Source organism: Hyposmocoma kahamanoa, unplaced genomic scaffold (assembly GCF_003589595.1).
Source record: "Hyposmocoma kahamanoa isolate Upper Pololo Valley unplaced genomic scaffold, ASM358959v1 220, whole genome shotgun sequence".
In the NCBI taxonomy this organism is placed as follows: domain Eukaryota; kingdom Metazoa; phylum Arthropoda; class Insecta; order Lepidoptera; family Cosmopterigidae; genus Hyposmocoma; species Hyposmocoma kahamanoa.
Window position 1 is genome coordinate 754825 of NW_020653740.1, and position 22057 is coordinate 776881.

Below are 22057 nucleotides of genomic sequence, written 5' to 3' on the forward strand. Positions count from 1 at the left end.
CGGGAGAGCCCCACAAAACCCCGGCGTCCCCCCCGGGGGGGCGGGGGAATTTAAAAAAAAATTCCCCGGAAAAAAAAAAAAAAAAAAAAAAAAAAAAAAAAAGGTGCAGTATATGTCTAAAATACTTAACAAAAATAACGAAATTTAATCCAAATGTCAAGGTAGAGGTAGTAGGCTATCTATACCGAACATTATATTCATTGAGCGATGTACTCTCTGGATATGTTAATTGAATTTACTATATGTTAGTAGATTCCTTTAAATATTTGAATATATTTCTAAGAAAAATAATAGAGACTGGGAAACTAAAGTTAAAGTACATATCCGATTTTCTTTTCTTAGAATTCCATCCCTTAAAATCAATGATGTCGCGCATGCGTTATTAGATATTTAGTCCTGTCAAGAACCACCGGCTGGTGTTGTTTAGATGTATCATATCGTAATAAAAATGGACACTAGTTCAAAATGTAATTAAAAAATCGACGTTTAAATCAAAATCGTGCAAAAATATAGAGGTCAATAACGTAATTTTAACGTATAATTAATAAATTACGAATATAACGAATATTTTTATAAATACAATCACATCAAAATATTTATTAAATTGACCAGATTAATCTGTGTTAAAAGTAAATATTGTTATTTACTTAATGATAAAATAATTCGTCAACGTGAAAACGTCATGGAGTATTAAGAGTATTAATCAAAACAATGGGTCGTATTGTCTTGATTACATGAATTCGAAATGAGAAGTACAATAGTGTAAGATGAACGAGACTTTAGGACGCGGGTATGCCCGCATTGAAGCTATCCGAGCGGCCCGTGGGGACCTGGCTGCCCCGGGAGAACCAGCCGATCCACCTCCGGACCGATATAATTCAGTCTACTTTACCCTATTCGTTGCAGGAGCAGCATTTCTCCTTCCATATAACAGGTAAATTATTATTGATTAGGCTAACAATCTTGGATGGCTTTAAAATATAGATATTATAATATTGCATTATAATGCAAATATGTACATCGTAGTCTTATAGGACAAACATTTGGCGCCCAACGTGAGTGATATAAAACAAGACATGACGTAGTAAACGGAATCTTTAAAAAAAATACTAAGCTTCTAATAGAAATTGAAACATTTTTAATACGCACAGATTGTACCGCAGCGTTCAAAATTAAATTTTGAATAATAATTATATTATTAAATTAAATTAAATGTCTTTTATTTCGGACAACGAGTTCCATAATTTGTTAGTAATAATAACAAGAAAAGTGATTATAAATTAGTGTTAGTAGATACATATATTTTTTACATTATCTTTTTCAAATCACTTTCTTCATGAAGCGTTGCCACATGGGAGAGGTAATCCTACCAGCCACAGTTTGTAGGATGCTGTTGGGGCTGTCCGGCACTCTGCGCATTAGGGATGCTGTCTTTTTCCGGAGATTGACAGCAAAACCATCCGTCTCATACTCTGCAAACATCCCCGATGCACTACAGAAACGAGGCAGTCCCGACATCATCCTAAAAATATTATTGTACTGTACACGTAGGGTCTCCAGCGGCCATTTGGTGTAGTCAACCCATAGGCTCCTGGTGTAGAAACTTTGACAGTAAAACTTACTGTCAAAGTTTCTACACCGGCGTTATTTTTACTTCTTCTGTACACCGAGAATACCTACGGATCAACATATTACCTACATACGTAAATTAAAATTAATACGATTATTAACCTGTACATGCGGCCTTATTTTTAAAATAGGGACGCATCTTATTTGCTACTCAATCTAAGGTTCCAATTAAATAAAAATGTTGTTATATTTTCAGTTTCATAATGGCAGTAGACTACTTCCAGTTTCATTACCCTGGATCGACTATAATGTTCGATATGTCGACAGTGTATATTGCCTCGGCTTGCGTTGCAGTAGTAATCAACAATTTATTGCTTGATCTCTTCACGTACAACACTAGGATCACATTTGGTAAGCAAATGTCACTTACACATGGAATTTAATACAAAAGTATACGAGTATAACTAAGTAGTGACTATAAGTATTGTCATATATCCTTCAGTTGCCTATACTTATAATATACAAGCTTATGATGCTGATGCCAATCCTTTGTTTTATTTATTAACTCATACATTAGGTATCTACTTAGTTTCGTACATGAAGACCGAAATTGTTTTTACAGTTTATTTCGTTATGCCGAAATATTTTTCAGTTGTTCAAGTTACATTGGCGGTTATGAAACTTAGGTTAGGTTATGAAACTTAGGTTCTTTTTTATAACAATCAAACCAATGATATTTCTCAAACCCACAAACAGACTGACATGTCTGCCGTAAATTACCTTACAGCTACGACTGCCCGTTTTGTTTTCAGGAATCCTTGTTTCTCTGGCTGTGATGTTATTTGTAGCAGTATGCAACATCGGCTGGGACGGATTTTCAAGACATGTATCGTATAGCATAAACTTGGTTGCTATTGGCGTTGTAGCGTTTGGTTGCACTGTGCAACAAGCTTCGTATTATGGTTTCACTGGGTGTCTACCACCTAGGTATACACAAGCTGTTATGGCAGGAGAAAGTAAGAACCCTTCAACAGACTACAGCTTAAAAAATACAGGCTAATCATCCTGCAGTAGTTGTCACTATGATAAATGCTAAAAATCTAATTGCCGTAATTATTTTCCAGGCGCTGCTGGTTTCTGGGTTTCAATAGACCGAATTGTCACTAAGTACGGATTCAGGTCGCCTCAACGGAGCACTTTCATGTTCTTCGTGTTTTCAATCCTTATATTATTGGGACATACCATGTTGCACCACGTTATGATGCGTCATCCGTTAGTACAGCACTACTTGCGATTGACCAACGAATCGCGACATCGAAGGCGAATCCAGCTTCATTTGAATCCAAATGAGGATGCTACATTGGTTAAATAACAATTTTCTTTAATGTACATGTCATAAATAATAACTATACAATCGTACTAAAATCTCTATACGTTTGGACAGATGGAGAGTGAAACTGCGGAATCCAGTTATGGTGTACTCAAGTTACAAAGTCCTGCAGTGTCTGCCAATCAAGGTAAATGATGCATGTAATCATTACAAAATCAATGACGAATGTAGATTGTGCATATAAGTTATATAGTACACAATATGTTAATAGTTGCAGGTGGAGGCGAAACAAGTGCGTTCAGTTTCGCGAACCCATTATATTCACCCACAGCTACGAGTGCCTCGGTTCCGCTTGCGTCACCGCCTAGCTTGTCGGAACCTTCCGCATCACCTTCTTTATTGCATACACCACGGCCCTCTTATAAAGTTGAAGATGTAGTCTACGAAGCACCTGAGAGACCTACTTCTTGGCGGGCTTTTAAGCGTAAGTTGAACTTCGTCTAGATTAATAAATAGAATTTTATTTCTTGAGGTAGTAGGTAGAAGTTAACAATGCTGAATTTTTCAGTTCGAAGGTAAATTAACAAAAAATATTGTAAGGGCGCCTTCAAATTAGACGCTTATAGAAGCACTGCAGTGGCGAGTCTGTGGCGATACAACCGCGCTTCTACTAATTTTTATACAATATTTAGAAGCGAGAAAGAGGTCAATCGTCGAATCCGACTCGGCTGGGCAGCGTTCGGGAAATTACGCCATATTTTCTTGTCCAAAATACCGCAGTGTCGCAAGACAAAAGTCTTCGACTGGTGTGTGTTGCCAGTGATGACTTACGGCACAGAGACTTGTTGTTGACAGTGAGCGACCAAGTCTCAAGTTTTTCGAAGGCTCAAGGTCACTCAAAGGGCTAAGCGAAACGGCTTTGCTCAAAGTTTCGTTGCAAGATCAAATCAATAATGAGGATATCCGCAATGGAACCAAAGTACCCGGCCCAAAAAATTGGAAACTTAAGTGGCAGTGGGCAGACATTGCCGCAGAACAGATGGCCGATGGGGCCAAGAGTTCTTGAGTGGCGATCGCGTAGCGGAAGACAGCGTGGGCAGACCACCCACAAGGTGAACTGATGATCCGGAGAATGCTCAGGTCGTTGTGGTATTCCTTTGGGGAGGTTTATGTTCAGCAATGGACATCTTTTGGCTGAAATTATAATGATGATTTGAAAACGCAGCTGCAGTGTCACACTGCGCCACAGACTCGCCCCTGCAGCCCTTCTACAAACGGCGCCCTAAAATGTAATTGTAAGTATATATTTTTTTGCAATTTTAAAGTAGGTTCGTTATTTTTTCATCTTTAAATTGCATGTTTTGCACTGAATAGGAGATAATCTAGAGGTGTATTTATAATTTCCCGTCGTATAACCATTATCATGTTTTTCTTGAGCAATTTTGCGCTACTATAGGTACTTTACAGAAGTAATTTCTTTGCAGGCGCTGTTTTAGCCCGATGGGCTGTGGCTCGTGCGATCTACCCCTACATGGTATCCATAGGTTTGGTGTACTTTACGACGCTCAGTCTTTACCCAGGAATTTCGTCTGAGGTGCCTTCCTGTCATCTTGGATCCTGGATGCCCATTATATTAATGTCTGCTTTTAACTTATTTGATCTCATTGGAAAGGTATCGTTTTCTTTTTTAAGGAGTAATATGATAATTTAAATGATTCATTAGGTAGATTAGCTATCCTTATTTACCGGGGCCGGGGGTATTATGTGTGGAAGGTGACAGATACGATGACTCGACGTGGAGAGATATGTGTAGGAGATATTACATACATAGATAATAACGTCTACGTCTAGGAGAGAGCGTTTTCCTGTATATTAGTTTGCAACTTAAAACAGCGATCGTCTTCTTCATTCTTTAGATAAGCTTTAAACAACAATGGACCAAAATAGGTATTAGTGGCGATTGGTCCTTAGATATAAGACGATTCCTACTGCGTTGACTAAAAAATTGGTCGACCTTGGCATATAAGATAATATTATAATTAAGCAATAACATTTTTTTCATCCAACATACAACTATCACATGCCATTTAAAGTTCACTTGTTTTGCATTGAACTACTACTACTTAATGACTACAAAAAACTGTAAAGCTTAATTCTCTAAGTAAATATTGAACGACAAATGTTTGTATTGCAGCATTTGCTGTTTTCCTTCTTTATCGGCTGACGGATCTATTCCAGATATGCATCCTACATACCAAATATGTTTTCTACCATCAGATAGCAGCAGCATGGCCTTACGAATGGAGCCGGAGTCAGCTGCTGATGGCCAGTGGTCTACGTTTGCTGCTAGTGCCTCTGATGTTACTTTGTGCTGCACCGAGGCATTCACCACACATCGTTGGCGATGTTAATATTTTTTCTATTACTCTATTTATTTAGTAGCAGTAGAGCTTGTGAAAGAGTTCGTCCAGGAAAGTATTGCGACCTTACCTATTTCTGCAGCTTAACAATAAATGTGAGCATTACTGCGTTCCAGTTTTAAAGGGTAAGGCCGCTGGTGAATTTACAGGCACACGGGTATTGACAACTGATGTCTCAGATCTTGGAAATTTAAAATTTTGAGTGGCACTGCAACTGCTATGGACAGGCAGCTTGCCACAAGGCGCACGACTTCTTTATCCTGGCACTTGGTATAATAATAAAAAATTTAAAGATTTTTTTTTTATACATGACAGGCAAATGACTCCACTCCACCTGATGTTAAGTGGAAAGTGGTATCCAAACGCGAAAGAACCTAGTGCAGCGATGAAACCCTCACTGCACTAGCCACCTCCACCCTGCCTGCCTACAATATGCCTCTTCACGCCTCGTTTGAAGGACCCCATATCATAAGAGGGAGGGAAGACATGTGCCGGAAGGGAGTTCCATTTGTCAACCGTGCGGCAGAGAAAGGAGCCACCAAACCTTTTAGTACGCGATGGAATGCGGCAGGTAGTGAAACGGTGACTACGAAGGCCAGCACGCGTGCTTCTGAGCAGGAACGGGGAAAGGTGGATGAGGTTGAACAGCTCTTCAGAGCACTCACCATGGTACATGCGGTAAAAGGCGCTAAGCGATGCAACATCTCTACGCAGTTGCAGAGGTTCAAGGCGTGATGAGACCTCTTCGTCGCCTATAATTCGAGTTGCACGACGCTGTAATTTATCCAAGGCATCGAGTAGGTACTTGGCGGAGCCGTCCCACAAGTGCGAACAATACTCAACGCAAGACCGGACCTGTGTTTTGTACAGCAGGCATAACTGGTCCGGCGTGAAAAAACGTCGCACCTTGTTCAGGACTCCGAGTTTCCGTGAGGCTGTTTTGATCACAGATTCGATGTAGCTCCTTGGATTCAAATCACAGCAGATTTCCATACCGAGCAAGGTAAAACTGCTCTGAGGTGAGAGTGCTGTGCTCATCAGAGAAGGCATGGGAAGGAACGGCGACAATTTTGTTGTTAACGCGCAAATCTGTGTTTTCTTGGCGTTGAACTCAACAAGATTTCTAGATCCCCATGCAGAGATGAGGTCCAATATCCTATTGAGCTCACCGACAAGATTAGATCGCTCTCTGTCAGTATCGGCGCGCCCAGCTGCGGGGAATCCGTGATATCCCCCATGAACAGTGCTATCATCTGCATAACAATGAATATTCCCAAGTGGAAGCATATCATTGATATGCAGAAGGAAAAGCGTGGGAGATAGGACGGATCCCTGCGGTACGCCGGCGTTCACATTCACGAACCTCGAAATGCTGCCGTCAGAAACGACGCGAATTTCCCGCTTACGAAGGAAATCTGCAATCCAGCTGCATAACTGGGCTGGCAAACCGTACGCCGGGAGCTTGGAGAGAAGAGCTTTGTGCCAGACCCGATCGAACGCTTTGGCTATATCGAGGCTAACAGCCAACGACTCGCCACGTTTGTCTATAGCCTCACCCCAAATATGCGATAAGTACGCTAGAAGGTCACCCGTTGATCGTTTCGGACGAAACCCATACTGCCGATCATTAATTATGGAGTGATCTTCTAGGTATTGGGTCAGTTGTTTGTTAAGGATCCGCTCTAAAACCTTGCATATTATGGAAGTAATGGCTATGGGACGGTAATTATGCGGGTCTGATCGGTCGCCTTTTTTGGGAACTGGTTGCACATTAGCCTCTCTCCAAGAGTCACGACCTGAAGAGAGTGACAGACGATACAGTCGCGTTAGCATGGGGGTCAACTCAGCTGCGCAGCTCCTAAGTACAATCGCTGGGATACCATCAGGACCACTAGCTTTCCGGACGTCGAGAGACTGCAGCTGCGTACGCACATCGCATTGTCTGATACGAATATCAGACATCGTGTAGCCACAGTGAGGTAGAGTTGGTGGCTGTGCGTTACAGTCGTCGAGACAGGAGTTAGCCGCAAACAGATTTGCCAAGAGGTCGGCTTTATCTTGCGGCTTGTGGGCTAGATTGCCGTCAGAATATCTCAGCGGGGGCAGCGAGGGCTGGCAGAAGTTCGACGCAACGGCTCTGGCCAGACGCCAGTAACTACGACTACCAGTGGGATGCGTCAGGAGTTCTTGGCCAACTCGTGCGACGCGCTGAGCATCCGCTCTGATGTACGCTCTTTTGCAAGACCTGGTGGCATTATTGTAGGCTGTTTTAAGTGAGTTCGTATTGGGATCGTCTGAAGCTCGACCCTTGATCCAAGCGCGGTATGCAGTCTGTTTGTTCTCAACAGCCACAGCACACTCGCGGTTGAACCAGCGGTTGCGCCTCCCTTTACTGACGACATCCGAATGCGGGATGTAGTATTCCATCCCGATTAGGATCTCATCAGCAACGGCAGTCGCGCTAGCTGTTGGATCCACCTCACTAAAACAGCGCTGCCGCCAAGGAACGGATGCAAAATAGTCCCGCATACCGTCCCAATCTGCCGACGCATAATGCCAAATGCGGCGTTTAGCCACAGTAGGTGGTGGTGGCAGTAACGTTGCCACTTTAGTGAATATCAAGCAGTGATCCGAAGTGCCCAGAGGGGCTTGGACCTCCACCCGATATCCAGCCGGGCGAGACGTCAGCAGAAGGTCCAACAAAGAGGGCGCGTCACCAACCCTATCTGGTATCCGGGTGGGCTGGTTTACCAGTTGGGTTAAATCGTGTGTGAGAGCGAATGTGTGGGCAGTTCTTCCAGCATGGTCAGTTTTAGAGGAACTCAACCACGACTCGTGGTGAGCATTGAAGTCCCCTAAAAACACCAATTCCGCTGTAGGAAACTGCGCCTGCGCGTCATCTGCCGCCCGAGTAAGGTGGTCTATGAGACGAGTTGTCTCCATGTCGCCGTGGTGGGATCTGTAGAGGCACATGTAGACACGGCAATGACTGCCCAGGTCAACATGTACCCCAAGGATGGAGAAGGAGGGGTCCTCCAAATGACGCAGACGGCGACAGCAAACATCTGCCCGGACAAACAAGCAGACCCCAGCTTTCGCTTTGAAGGACTCTTCAAGCATATAGCCAGGGTAATTCAAGTAGCTGCTGTCAGCCGGGCAGAGTATTTGCGTCTCCGTAAGGAACAGCATTTCTGGTCGAGCCGTCTCAAGATGTTGGTGGACGGCGTGGATGTTACTGTGGAGTCCTCGAATGTTCGTGAACTCCACCTTAAAGAGCGCTTTAGTGGTGGGGGTGTGCACCGCTGTACGACCGAAATTTGTACTTTGTGCTAACATGTTGGAGGGAAAAAGAGGCGTGAAGCGAGAAAACAGTGCCGCGACACAAGCGGTCAAATCGCGGGGCCTGCTTCCCCAGAGACTTGCCTAAAGACAAGTTGCGCTGATCCGCCGGACGGAAGGGCCCCCGAACCCCCCCCCCCCGGGAATGGCCGCCGGGACCCCACCTCCCGGTCACCAACCGGCACGACGAACCACACCGAGATTATGCGCGGTATGGTGAGGCTGCCTCACGAGCTGGTTAAGCACGCTTGGGCCCCTGTACTGTACCGCGGGCGGCCAGCGGAACAACCGTTTCTACGGGTCTCCCTGGCCGGCGGGTCAATGCAGTTGTCCTGGCACTGGTTCGGCGGAAGCCTCCACAGACCACAAATGTCGCGGCAGCGTTGCCTCGGGCTCTGGTTGTACGCTGACTGATCCCGGAACGCATCCGACTAGCGAACACTTGGCGGGTTTTCCACCATGCGCACGGTGGTCACTAACCAGCCGGGTTTTCAAGCCCTACCACCAGTGCAGCAGCTGGTAGCTCAATATCCTCTTATATCTATCCTTTATCCAATATCCTATCCTTTAGTCGCCTCTTACGACACCCACGGGAAGAGAGGGGCGGTGAATTGTATTCTAATCCGTCACCGCACGGTACATGATTGTTCCAAATAGCAATAGTACATACTATTGCTAAAATACCTTACCTGTTTAGATTGTACAAAAATATTGATAGATAAAATTATATAGATTCTTTTTTCATACAAAATATAAAAAAGGGTAGTATTCGTATAGGATATTTAAGTTTGAGCTCAGTGGCGAGACTCGTTCCTAATGATACAGTTTCTACTTATTCAATGAGTACTTAGTAAAGCATATTGAATTAATTAGCTTTTCAAATTTCAGGATTTAAAAAATATGTTTGTTTCAGATCTACCCTATTATGTTCTCAGTGGTGCTTGGTTTTTCGAATGGTCTCTTTGGATCAGTCCCTATGATAATGGCGCCGTCACGCGTTAGCCGAGAACATCGAGAAATAGCTGGTACATAAATATCCATACTTAAAACCATTTCATGTTATGAAAACGCACTTAAAAAATATTATTATCGGAAATTAAACTATTTTTCAGATCTAAACATCCAAATAATGTACACACTCATAGCGCACACTAGGAAAACCTTGTATCGCGGTGTATTCCGTGATCGCGGTTGCCATGGACACACACATAGACAAATTATACCCAAACTCACGAGACAAATAAAGGCCGTACAAAATATTTCTTCCGGGCCAAGAATCGAACGCGGGACCTCTGCGTGGTAGAGCAGCATGGTAACCGTTCGGCTACGAAAGCAGTTAATGATGACAAGGCAATGAAAAATGACGTATCAATTTGAATTTCCAAGTCTGGGTATTGGCTGCAGGCACTACTCTCGGCCAACATCGGCACATTATTAGACGGTCTTTCCCTCATACTAGCTGTCTGCCTCCGATTGGGGGCAAGAACAGTCCACCCCCATCAATGCACGTGTGGTGATGCTGTTGACGAGTTTGGTCACCATGGCCTCTCATGTACTTGAAGCGCTGGCCGCATATCTCGACACGCAGCGCTCAATAGCATCATCGTACGATCGTGATGGTAAGAGACCTGACGGTATGACTGTCGGTCCATGGAAGCTAGGGAGACAGCTAGTGTGGGACTAAACCTGTGTGGACACCGTAGCCCTCTCCCATGTCCTTGAAAGCGTGGGACAGAGCGCCCGAGAACAGCAAATAAGTTTAGCAATTTAAAGGGAAAATGTTGCTAGCCTACTGGGCACGATGCCCCAGGGTACTGCCCTCGACGAAAATTTCAATTTATAAACTATACGTATCTACCTGCTAGTACATAGGGCGCACTATAATTTTCCGGAACTGGCCACTTACATAAACAACATTTAAAAAGTACTTACAACATTTGAAAATGGAACTCTTTGGCTGTAGAATACAGTTTGTTTCATCTGACTGTCACTTGTTTTTACATTGTGGCTTCATGTTAGAAATTGGTTGTCGACATCACCATGGATTTAACTCGTGAAATTTTTCGTAGTATAATTTTCCACGACTTTAAGTGTAATGCAACAGCTCAGCTGAGCTTCACTCGGATTTCGTGATTGTCGCCCGCCTACTGCTGTGAACAACAAAAACATCCATGCTGTGCGCCGCATGATCAAAACAGACAGTGATGTGGGACATAGTAACAGATGACGAAACATGGATTTATAGTTACGATCCCAAAACAAAGCAACAATCGAGCGTATGGGTCTTTCGAGATGAGCCGAAACCAACCAAAGCGGCGCGCGTGCAAGGTGCCTATCTAAGCGGATGATTGTGTCTTTTTTTTAACAAAACTGGACACGTGGCTACTGTTGCTTTGGAGAATCGCTGTACCGTGAATAATGATTGGTACACAACCATTTGTTTGCCGGAAGTTATTGACAAACTCCGTAAAAATAACCGTAGGCGCCGTATCATCTTACACCACGATAATGCCAGTTCTCACACGGCCAGACAGACAAATGAATTTTTGAAGGTGAATAACGTTGACCTTATGAGCCATCCCGCGGACAGTCCCGACCTGGCACCTAGTGACTTTTATTTATTTCCAAAACTTCAGAACCAGTTACGCGGTCAACGATTTTCATCACCTGAAGAGGCTGTCGAAGAGTATGAAAAATATGTTTCAGAGATTGTGACGGAGGAGTGGCATAAATGTTTTCAAAATTGGTTCTTCGTATGAAAAAGTGCATTAACGCTAACGGAGAATATTTTGAGAAACAATAAATTCATTAATTATTAATACAAAAATCGAACACTCAGAAAAAATCCTTCGATCCTCCCGGATTTGAACTGATGTCTGACACGGTATGCTAGAAGACTTTGGTTCGGATCCGGCCGGATCGAAGGAATTTTTTCTGAGTGTTCGATCTTTGTATTAATAATTATAACAAACTAGTGGAATAATTTCACAAAAATAATTGAATATCAATTCAATGAAATTTGAAAATAAACTCATTTCTGACCATTATAGTATTTTTTCTTATTCATTCCGGAAACTTATAGTGCGCCCCACAAAAATAAATTATCGTTCCTATTAATACTGACACTGGCGATGATCGCCATAATTTTTATATTATTCTTATAAACTAACACTGGTCACGTCTAGTGGCCGCCATAACATAATAATAACATGACGTATACACAAACTTAAAATATAGACGAATAAAAAAACTTTTCGGTTTACTTGCTGTAAGTTGTAACGCTAACCCATGTAGTACCCGGGTGCAATCAATACCCTGGCGCCCTCTGTGGGCACGCGATCAAAATAGAATACTCATGTTATATTTTCCCCATCGCACGGTAAATTCTGGTGCAAATGGTGCAATTATAAATAATGTTGGGAAGCAATAGCCTGTTTACGTCGCTTAAGCCGCAAGCAACACAGGCTCTTTGAAAGCGTCATGAGAGGCGCTCCCTAAGCCCTAAGCCCGTGTGCGCTGCACACGCTGCATAGGCAAAGCCGGCCCTGTTTACTGGTCCTATGATCATGGCTCACTTGGGAAAAATTACACGGAAAAAACAAATATAGGTACGACGCGACTTGGATCCGAAAAAAATAGTTTAATTTGCGATATGTAGCAATAGCGAATACTAACGAACTCGATATTATTATTATCATTAAATCCAAGGCTCAAAGTTTATAGATATTTACTTCAAAGTTATTCAGGACAAAAATGACAAAGTAGACTTAAATATTGTGATCGAGTCAAGTGGCTTGCTCACCGGCTTTCATGAAGTCGCCATCTCTGATGTTCCGGATTCGATCATTCGATCCCCATCAGATTCAATATAGAAAACTAACTTTTCTATATAGTCTCGAGGCTGGATGTTTGTGGTACCATCGTTGTTTCCGATGTCCATACAAGTGCTTTAGTTACTTTCTTTGGGGTCGGAGCAACGTATGTGATGTTGTCTAAAATTTATATAATATTTGCGCAGTATTTAGTTATTATTTGTCATTTTATTATGGTCAACTAGATAATTGAGAAATGTTTCATCAAATTTTGTTTTGTGATAAAACGGTTATTAGCGACTTTGTTTATGGTCTTACGATAGAACATAGTTTAAAAAACAGCAAATTCTATCTCCGTGAGATTCTAGAATAAGAATTTTTTTTTTCAATAATGTGTTTTCAGGTAATATGATGACGCTCTCCTATAATGGCGGCCTGCTATCTGGTTCTCTTGTCTCCTACCTACTTCTGAGCATGTTGGGCCCTCCAGCTGGATCTCCGTGCAGAATCTACCCCACTCCACCGCTACCGACCATACCTACGACCACTGCGACCACCACTATCGCTCCTAACTTCACTTTAACGCACTAACTGTATTATTACCCGTATTCTTTACAATATGGAGATAATATAATATTAAAACCTATCTAACGATTTACTAAAAGTATGATCAAACACAATCGACTTGCATTTGTGTTAATTCCAAGGGTTAAAAAAGGTAACCGTCATAAGGTTTCAGTGCGTGCAAATTTGAAATAAAACTTACAGGTAAGGTAAAATTATAATGTCCTGAAAGGTTCTGTACCTGTAACTGAAAAAACTTTTACGTTTTAAATTCCATCTTATTGTCATGGACTATATGTTCAATTTTGCACGCGCTGAAACAGTTATAATCAATGTTGCCTTTTTTGGTTAATTCACAGGTAAATACTTGCGGTAGGTACACGCATTGACACAAGATACCAAAACTTTGTTGACCTTTTGGTTCTGAGCATATACTTAAATGTGGAGAAAAGTGTTTAACAAACCTAATTTTGGTAACCCGTAAAATTCATTTCAATATGTCTTCTTGATCGCGTTAGTGAAAAAAATTGTAGGAAAGTTTTTAAACCAATTTGATCTTTAACGTATAGTTTTTACTGAATACAAATTTCAACTGCAATAGTAAGGCTGTCGTGGTCCTATGCTTTGCAAGTTGAGGCGAAGCGTGGTTCGAATCACATAAAAAATAAAATATCGTTTAGCTAGGGCAATATAATAGTGTGAACCACCATTAGGTGAATGAAACAAACATTTGGTGAATGAAATAAAAGTTAACTTCGTGGGTAACTCAACAAATACTTTATTTTATTTTTCTAAATTATAACTAGTAGCAGGAATGGAATGGAAAATGCATATTGTCTCTGTTCTCTACAATATTCTTCATAACCCTCTGTTTCTGGAGTATCTGAAAGAGCGTTACATTTTTCTCAGGTGTCAGGATAAACCCTGTCGCTCTCTCGTTATGTCCCAGTTATCTTTTCCTTCCTTAAATTCCGGTTTTTATTCTCACTCCTTCACTATTCATCAAACTTCGGAACGCACTTCTATTACTGTTCATGAAAGTAGATCGTTAGCTACTTTTATTTATCCACTGTTTCATCCATTTTATAGGTATATTATATTCTGAAATATGTATTTATCTAGTTTATAATAGTTTAATGTTATTAATACTGTATTACATATTTTGTTTTTTTTGTGCACGTAAGCCCGTTAATGTATAGTTATTGTGACCTGTGTCTAGTTCTGCAGGAAGAAATTTGTTATGGAAATAAGCAGTACGTTTTGTTTAAGTTTTCTTTTTATTAAATTTAATTTGTTCGTTTTCCTGTGCAATAAATAATAATAATAAATAATAATTACTTAAAACTACTTGCAAATAAAAACTTGAACTTGTGATTTGTCAACGTTAACTATTTAAATTGAAACAATCCCGTTAAAAATACATAATAAAACAAAATAGTGCTCGTGGAATCGAAGCACGAGTATTAGTCATTTGCAGTCCATACACCAAGCCTAGATATATATATATATATTAAATGACGAAATTTAGTATCGATTTGAAATATAAGTTAATATTCTTTAAACAACACTCCAACGTATTGCCCCTAGTTGAAATCCTTTATTTTTTTCTGTCATTTTAAATCATTTCTGTAGTCTAATTCGTAAGATGGCTCTCAGAACCAAAGGGTTGGTTTTAGGCATGGAGGTGAGGTATCTTGTGTAACAGAGTGTACATATTTGTGTACCTTACTTCACTCGTGTTTGTGTTCTTACGCTACGCCTACGTGATTTATTTATCCAAGATGAGTATCTATCGCTGCAAGATCTTTAAAATATACGACATATACGTAGTTGCTACAACGTACGTTAGTATTTCAATTTGCTTTTGACTCTATCTTTAATTTAAAATACTGAATTGCAAAGTGGGAAGTGTTTTATATTTTCTTCTATACCAGTAAAATCGAGAAAAATACCTTGTCTAATCCTGGTGTCGGTGATGTCAAAACTAAAGGGATTCACTGCTCATTACGGACATTATTAACTACCTTTGTTAAATAACTTTTATTTACACTATACTATATTTAAAATCAAGTTTTGTACATGAAAATATGTTTTTACAAATGTTCAAAAGTCGAGAAATTATAGTTAAACATTGTTTTTGAAATACCTAGTTAATTGCACAATAAGCTTTTCAATTAGGTAGGTATGGCGTAAATTTTACAGACACCTACATAATTATTACTATACTTTTGGCTTTCACTAAAATTTCGATCCCGGGTTCTCGTTCACGGCAATTTTCGAGAAAGCTTTTATTCGAGGTCAGTACCGAGAAATCCCGGATTATTACAAATTTAAGTTTGAATTTAAAATTGTTTTATTGAAAAGCATTACAAGTTAGGCTGCTAACAGATGGACTGCACGTCAGCAATTAATGCGTGCAGTCGTTATCGACTGCATAGAGTTGACATTTCAGCTGCAAAGTTGATGTGAACGATAGTCCGAGAATCAAAAGTTCTAATTGTCATTTTTAAGAGGAGTTTTTTGTGTCTGTAATACCTTGATTTTTTTTCAACAGTGGCAAAAGGTAACGATAACTTAAGAGCTTAATCAACATATCTAAAACAAAAACATGATTATTAAAACTTTTCTCGACGAATTCACCCGCACATTTTTTTTTTGCCTTTGTTTACTTTTTAGCCGTACATTCCGGCGCAGTATATGCATAATCGGGGATTACGGACGTGAGTTTGTTGACAAATTTCAATAGAAGATTTCTATAGCGATATTTATTACCTTAATAAAAAGTAAAGTCAACATTTAGAATCATAAAAGTTTCGAACACAGAGACACCCTACACGTAACATCTGTGCTTCCTTTTCGATATCCATAATTATACACTGAGCTCTCGAGCTAGGCGCGCAGTGGCGATAGTTGCTGCAGTCAGTGTCGGAACCGACTGCAATTTGTATTATATCGACTTCGTGCATACAGTCCATCTGGCACATTGAGTACGTAGTCTGAGTAGCAGCCTTAGCGTGAAAACGATGCCTTTCGATAAAATGAGATAATACGAATTTGATGAAAATATAGTTTATATATACGAATTTAAATTAATGTACCTGTGTCTTTATCAAAATCCATAGTATTGCGTATTTTTAATATTTATTGCCTAGGTATGAATTATTGGCACTTAGTTTATATAAGTTATTAAACGTATTTACGTACATAACACTTAACATAAATAATTGAGTGTTTTGTGTGTATATACTAAATGTGCATGTAGTAATTGTAAGTAGGCATCATCTATTTTGGTAAGTAAACATTTTAAATTCCTTCACTTATTCATGTGTATAATAGTTGCGCATAATACCTAAATGTGCTTGCTTAAGAAAAGGGGTCGATCCTTTGCGTCTGTTCCACAATTTCCACGAACGAATTTCACAAAATTTAATATAATTTTTTATCTAAACGGGGTGATTTTCGGGTTACTTTTCTCTACCTGATTTCGGTGGCAATTTTTGTTGGGCATTTAAAAATATTCCAGTATATTATCGTGGAATATTAAATAATATTTCAGAATAGGTACCACCCTGAAATATTAAATAATACTCCGTGACAATATTCTATAATATGCAATAATAAAAATTGCCACCGAATTCAAGTAGAGAAAACTAACCTGAAAATTACCCGACACAAAATTTCGAGATAATTATGCCAGATCATGCTCTTAATTCAACTTTTCATAGCTAGTCTCTATTTGTGAGATGCTTATAAGCCATTTATTACAGTTTCTACTAATCGAATTTTCTGATTTGTATGTGAATGTGATAGATAGCCGTCAAAAAGGCCTCAAGTCTCACAATTCTTATTCGATCTTAATTGTCGCTGATGCCAATTCTTACTAATATTAAAAACACAAAGTCTTAATTTATTTTCGGTGGAAACGCAATCCAAGAGCCATTATTGTAAAGAATTAAGAATTTCAACTTTCAACCTCCACCTGGCAAACTCGTACTGTATAATTTGTCTATGCTGACAAATTAGTTTAGGCAATCAGGCGACCGACACCAATTACAGCCTTATTACTTAACCTAGAAAGTACCTACATACGACATTCATCTATCGTAATTAAACTAGTCAAGTACCTCTTAATTTCTTAAATTGTAGATACCGTTGTAAATAGACTGTAAATATTAAAATTTACATATCTGAACTTTCAAACGTGTATCGTTCCTATATTGTAAACCACATGTAACTAAATTAAATATTTATTAAGTACAAACGCAACTTGCATACAAATTGTAAAGTGGCAAAGACTCATTATGCATAATCGACAGATTTTAGTGGACTAAAATCTATTGATTATGCACATTGACTTACAATTATATGGACGTCGGGTCCGCGCTAAAAAGTGTCCGAACTTATAGGGCGTTGTTAAAATCGTATACAGAGCGTCATTCACGCTTTAGTCTTAGTTTGTTCGACTGACAGCGAAGCAAGCAAAATTAGACAGTACTGCGATGACATTACAATTTAAATTCAACGTTTTAGCTTTTTCATATTCCTTTACATGTCACTACGTTTAAATAGGTTGACTTGGGACATTTTCTTCGTGGTTTTTGTATTAGACCCGTCGTCCATTTATTTGTAAGTCAATGATTATGCATAATATATAAAATCATTGATAATATAGGTACCAAAGTTTTGGCGGCACTATAGTTAAAAATTCAAAATTTGATTACTCTTGTATTTTTCTGGTCTATAAAACTATGCTAACATAAGTTTATCTTGGATGTCCTAGTGTTTTAAATAAGGCGGATTCAATCTAGTTTCTGGCGATTACAACTGAACAAACACTACCTAATCACGGCTGCAGTCAAATGTAAGTGTCGTGGTCCGCGAGATTTAGACCTGTCCACGCCAAGATAAAATTATCAATATAACATCTGCGTTGTGTGTGATCGTTTAGGTCGCCGTCGCCAACTTGCTGTGTAAGGCCCGGCGCCCATTCCCGGGACGGTATGGCGAGGGATGTTTCGGCACCCCTACATGCAATCGCACCCTGATGGCAAATATGCAAGACCGTGCAAGACTAAACTAAAATAATATTAAAGTATCCATAGGCATGCCGACGCTTATCTAGGCTCTTCAGATCAGTCGTAACGTTGAACGTAAAAGCCTGCCGAAGCATCCCGAAGGCTTCCGAGGCATTCCGGGGACTGCCGACTCGATATCCCTAAGCTTACCGCAAACATCTAAAAATCGTGCCGGCATTGGACGCCGGGCCTGGACTAAATCTAAATAAGATTAAATATAAGTTTTTTTGCTAAATGTAACCAACCTTATACCTAATTGAATTGCCATATAAAGTGCCGCTACGATAATCCATACGGTAAAAAATTTATTGTTAATGTTGTTGAATATTGTATGTGAAATGGAAGTACAGCCATGACCATTTAGGCACACAAGCACGTAGCAAAATTTAAACAAGTCCTTGTTTATATAATGATTGTACCTAATCATAAAATATTTTACCATTACACTCATTCATTGTAGTTCATTTTTGGAAATATTTAATGGGCGAAATCATCATCATTCCTTTAATATACTCAAGGACAACTTTGTAAACAATTTTGCTACGTGTAGAAATACCTACATATAGAACTTTCGAATGTACTAAAGTGAAAATGGGGTGTTTTCGCGTATAAACACTAAGATGTTGCTAACTGGCAATTAGTGTTAGATTAGAAAACTTGTTATTGCTTCATTAGAAAACGTTGTAAAGATACACAAGCATTAGCAGGCGCGATCTTTAATCAAGAAAATGGAAAACGACGAATAAGTTAAAAACAGCAAATCATAAATAAAGTTTAAAGCAGTAATTCGTAACTAGTCTCTAATTATTTCTAAATAACCCAATAACTGAAACGTGTAAGTGTATACTTACCTGTATCAATATTTTTTATGCTATACCCACAAGAAACTCTGTTTAACCGACTTTAAAAAAAGGAGGAGGTTTCGACTGTAATATGTTTTGTAGACTGTAGTATGTATGTTACGCGATAACTGTATTTTTTGAACTGATTCTGTAGATTTTTTTTTGTTGGATAGAGGATATCTCAGTAGTGGTTCCATTTAAATATGAAGAAAATATTCTACCTCTAAGGGTGGCAAAAAGGGGATGAATGACTTTTGAGGTCTGTTTTTACTCTGGTCGTCTCGGTCGTACGTCTGGTTTTGTACTCTATACTGAGATTATTCTCTTTATTAGTCTTATTTTAGTTTCTTTTTGTTCTTTGCATTTTTTAACCTCTTTTACTCTTGTTACAGTGATATCAGCGAGAGCTCGGAATTGCATATGCACTGGATTTGTGTCTTTACTGAGGAACTTGTGGTTGTATTTGTGGTTTTATGCGAACGGCACACTTCTCAGCTCTCGTTAATAATATCACTATATACTCGTAATCAGGTGTAAGGACGTACCAAGGGTAAGAACAATCGAAGGTAAGTATAGTTCATAAAGGACAAAAAAACCTGCTAATATTTTATTAATAACAATAAGACATGCCTAAAAATGATTGAGAAAGGAGCTACTTGATATTAAAGTAAAAAGCACATTAAAGCAATAGCCTTTTATTGTATAGCTAAGTTATACCTAGGCATTGTGCTAGCGAATAACTGCTGACAATGCAGCGCCGCATACGACGCGATAGTACAGCATGGACCAATGTCACTGTTACAATGTTGATTTCGTTGAACCCAACTGGTATCAATCCGGGCTACCTTTTGCGACGTCGCGTGCGAGACCTTTGCGATGAACGTGAACTCCACTCCAAACTCAGATCGCTCAATGATGGAGGAGTCTCCAGGAACTGAGCATGTGAAGTCCAACGACACGAGACACAAGCGGACTTCGGCGTATCGGGCAATTTCCCTGCTGGCGCATCCTCTTCTCCATACGACTCCAAAATATGCTTGTAGGCACACTCCAAAGGCTCAGGGCTTCGTCCACGCGCGGCACTCAACCGGACCCGAACACAAGCCTGACAATACCCGCAACCGTCCAAACGAAAACTTCGTACCATGTTGAACTAGTTACTTATTGATGATCAACAAGACTAATGCGTACGATTGCAGCGCAGGATATTTATGCACGTTGGCGGCGGATAGCATTGGCGTCGCGCACGCGCCTGTTGATAACCTTAAGCTCGACGCCTACGCAGACGACCAAGTAACTAGCCGGGAAAAAAATATATATACGGTGAAATTAAATTCACTGTTCATAATAGAATCGATATTTATTGCAACGCCACACAACACATAGATACAAAAAAATATACCGCTTAATGTACATAGATACTTAAATAATTTAAAATATACAATATCTATTCATCAAACATTTTTGAATGCCATAGAAAAAACCCAAGTGGATGAACCCAAAATCTTTGGCTCACTTTTTTCAACTTTTCTTGAATTTGACCATAAGATTAATCAGTGAAACGTTGGTATATATTCGTAAACATACGTTTTTTGTTAGCACGTAGATACATAAACTATATGAAATACCAAGCATTACGTCACTAAACTATTAAGCAATAATGTATTGAAGAAAGGACTGACTAAATCTGACCTGTGGTTGCAATTTCATCTTTTATCTTATAGTGCTATTAATTAATTATCTTATTGCTATAAAATCATGCTTTTCGGTCATTCACTTGTGAAACTTAGGAAAGATATTGCATCATTCTGTTACCTCACGAAGAAAACGGTAGTTGACATTGTATAAATGTAAGATTTTTGACCGCCTTCAAAAAAAGGAGGAGGTTCTCAATTTTTTTTGTATGTAAGTTACGCGATAACTCAGCATTTGTGAACCGATTTTTAACCGACTTCAAAAACGGCCCTCAATTCGACAGTTTTTTTTTTGTATGTATGTTACGCAATAACTCCGATTAGTGAACCGATTTTGATAATTCTTTTTTTTTTTTGAAGAGGATGCCACAGAAGTGGTCCCATTTAAATTTGAAGAAAATACTCCACCTCTAAGGATGGCAAACTAGGGGATGATTCCGGTTTCACGCACTTTCCGATAATCGATTTCACTAAACCTTGACAAATAGATGTAATTCCACGAACTTTTAAGGTCGGTTTTTTTTTATAAAAAGTTATGTTATTTACTCCAAACGTTTCTTGTATATTAGAGACGTTTTTATTATAAATACATGCATATAACACGCATTACAAAATTTTCCTAAAGATCGATCTTGGTAAAGTTGGTGTCAAATTGTCATGTTCTCTCGAGATAAGTCGCTCCAGATTCTAGATCTTTACTAGTAATTACTAGAACGCCAACCTCGTTAGCAAGATATTCTATATTGATAGGGTGTCCACTTTCCTGTTCCGGGATATTTTTTACCTTGGTGAAATAAGTAATGGGTCTTCCTCATCTTAGATACATTTTTTTACCAAATAGGTTTCATGCCAAACACGTTATGACACAGATTATTTTTTTAGTAAATATGGGGTATACAAACTATATATTTAAAATATTTCTTAATTAACTGCTTGTTTCAGTTTCAACACTTCACCTTCTTTTCTAAATAAAACCTAACATTTCCTTCATAAACTGTCTTCTTGTAATTTATTTTCTACGTTTCGTTTCAACACTTCGCCTTCTTTTCTAAAAATAGTGCTATCTGCCCCTGTAACATGGCTAGGCATGATAGTCGCGACTCGCGTGATAAAATCAATCAGATCTAATTCAAATAGCCAATAGCGCGCGCTTTTTTCAATTTTATCGCGCGCGTCGCGACTAATGTTGTAACTTGAAAAAAATGCTTTTTTCACATTTTTGAAAAAAAAAACATGAAAAAAACACAGCACCCTGTTTTTTCTAAATTTGGTTTTTTTTTTCAGAATAATTTCAGTACAGAGTACTAAAAAACCCAACCTCAAAAGTACGCGGAATTACGTCTATTTGCTAAGTTTCATTGAAATATCCCCTAGTTCGCCACTATACAGGACTTGATACCGGAGATAATAAA

General features: G+C 39.4%; 1 protein-coding gene across 1 annotated transcript; it reads left to right on the plus strand.

Annotated features, from left to right (window-relative positions):
- The first annotated feature begins 767 nt into the window (after positions 1-767).
- LOC113227885 (equilibrative nucleoside transporter 4) lies at positions 768-13459 on the plus strand. Its single transcript, XM_026460965.1, has 10 exons — positions 768-934; positions 1826-1980; positions 2382-2585; positions 2694-2932; positions 3014-3086; positions 3171-3383; positions 4384-4571; positions 5177-5305; positions 9572-9683; positions 12874-13459. Exons 1-10 carry the CDS (start codon positions 768-770, stop codon positions 13059-13061), a joined length of 1668 nt encoding a protein of 555 aa, XP_026316750.1. The 3' UTR covers positions 13062-13459.
- The last annotated feature ends 8598 nt before the right edge of the window (positions 13460-22057 follow it).

Bases quoted from the DNA above. Each gene is read 5' to 3' on its own strand.
- LOC113227885 (XM_026460965.1), top strand. From the start codon at position 768: ATGAACGAGACTTTAGGACGCGGGTATGCCCGCATTGAAGCTATCCGA. The intron at 935-1,825 runs GTAAATTATTAT...TTATATTTTCAG, and splicing joins TTTCTCCTTCCATATAACAG to TTTCATAATGGCAGTAGACT. The intron at 2,586-2,693 runs GTAAGAACCCTT...ATTATTTTCCAG, and splicing joins AGCTGTTATGGCAGGAGAAA to GCGCTGCTGGTTTCTGGGTT.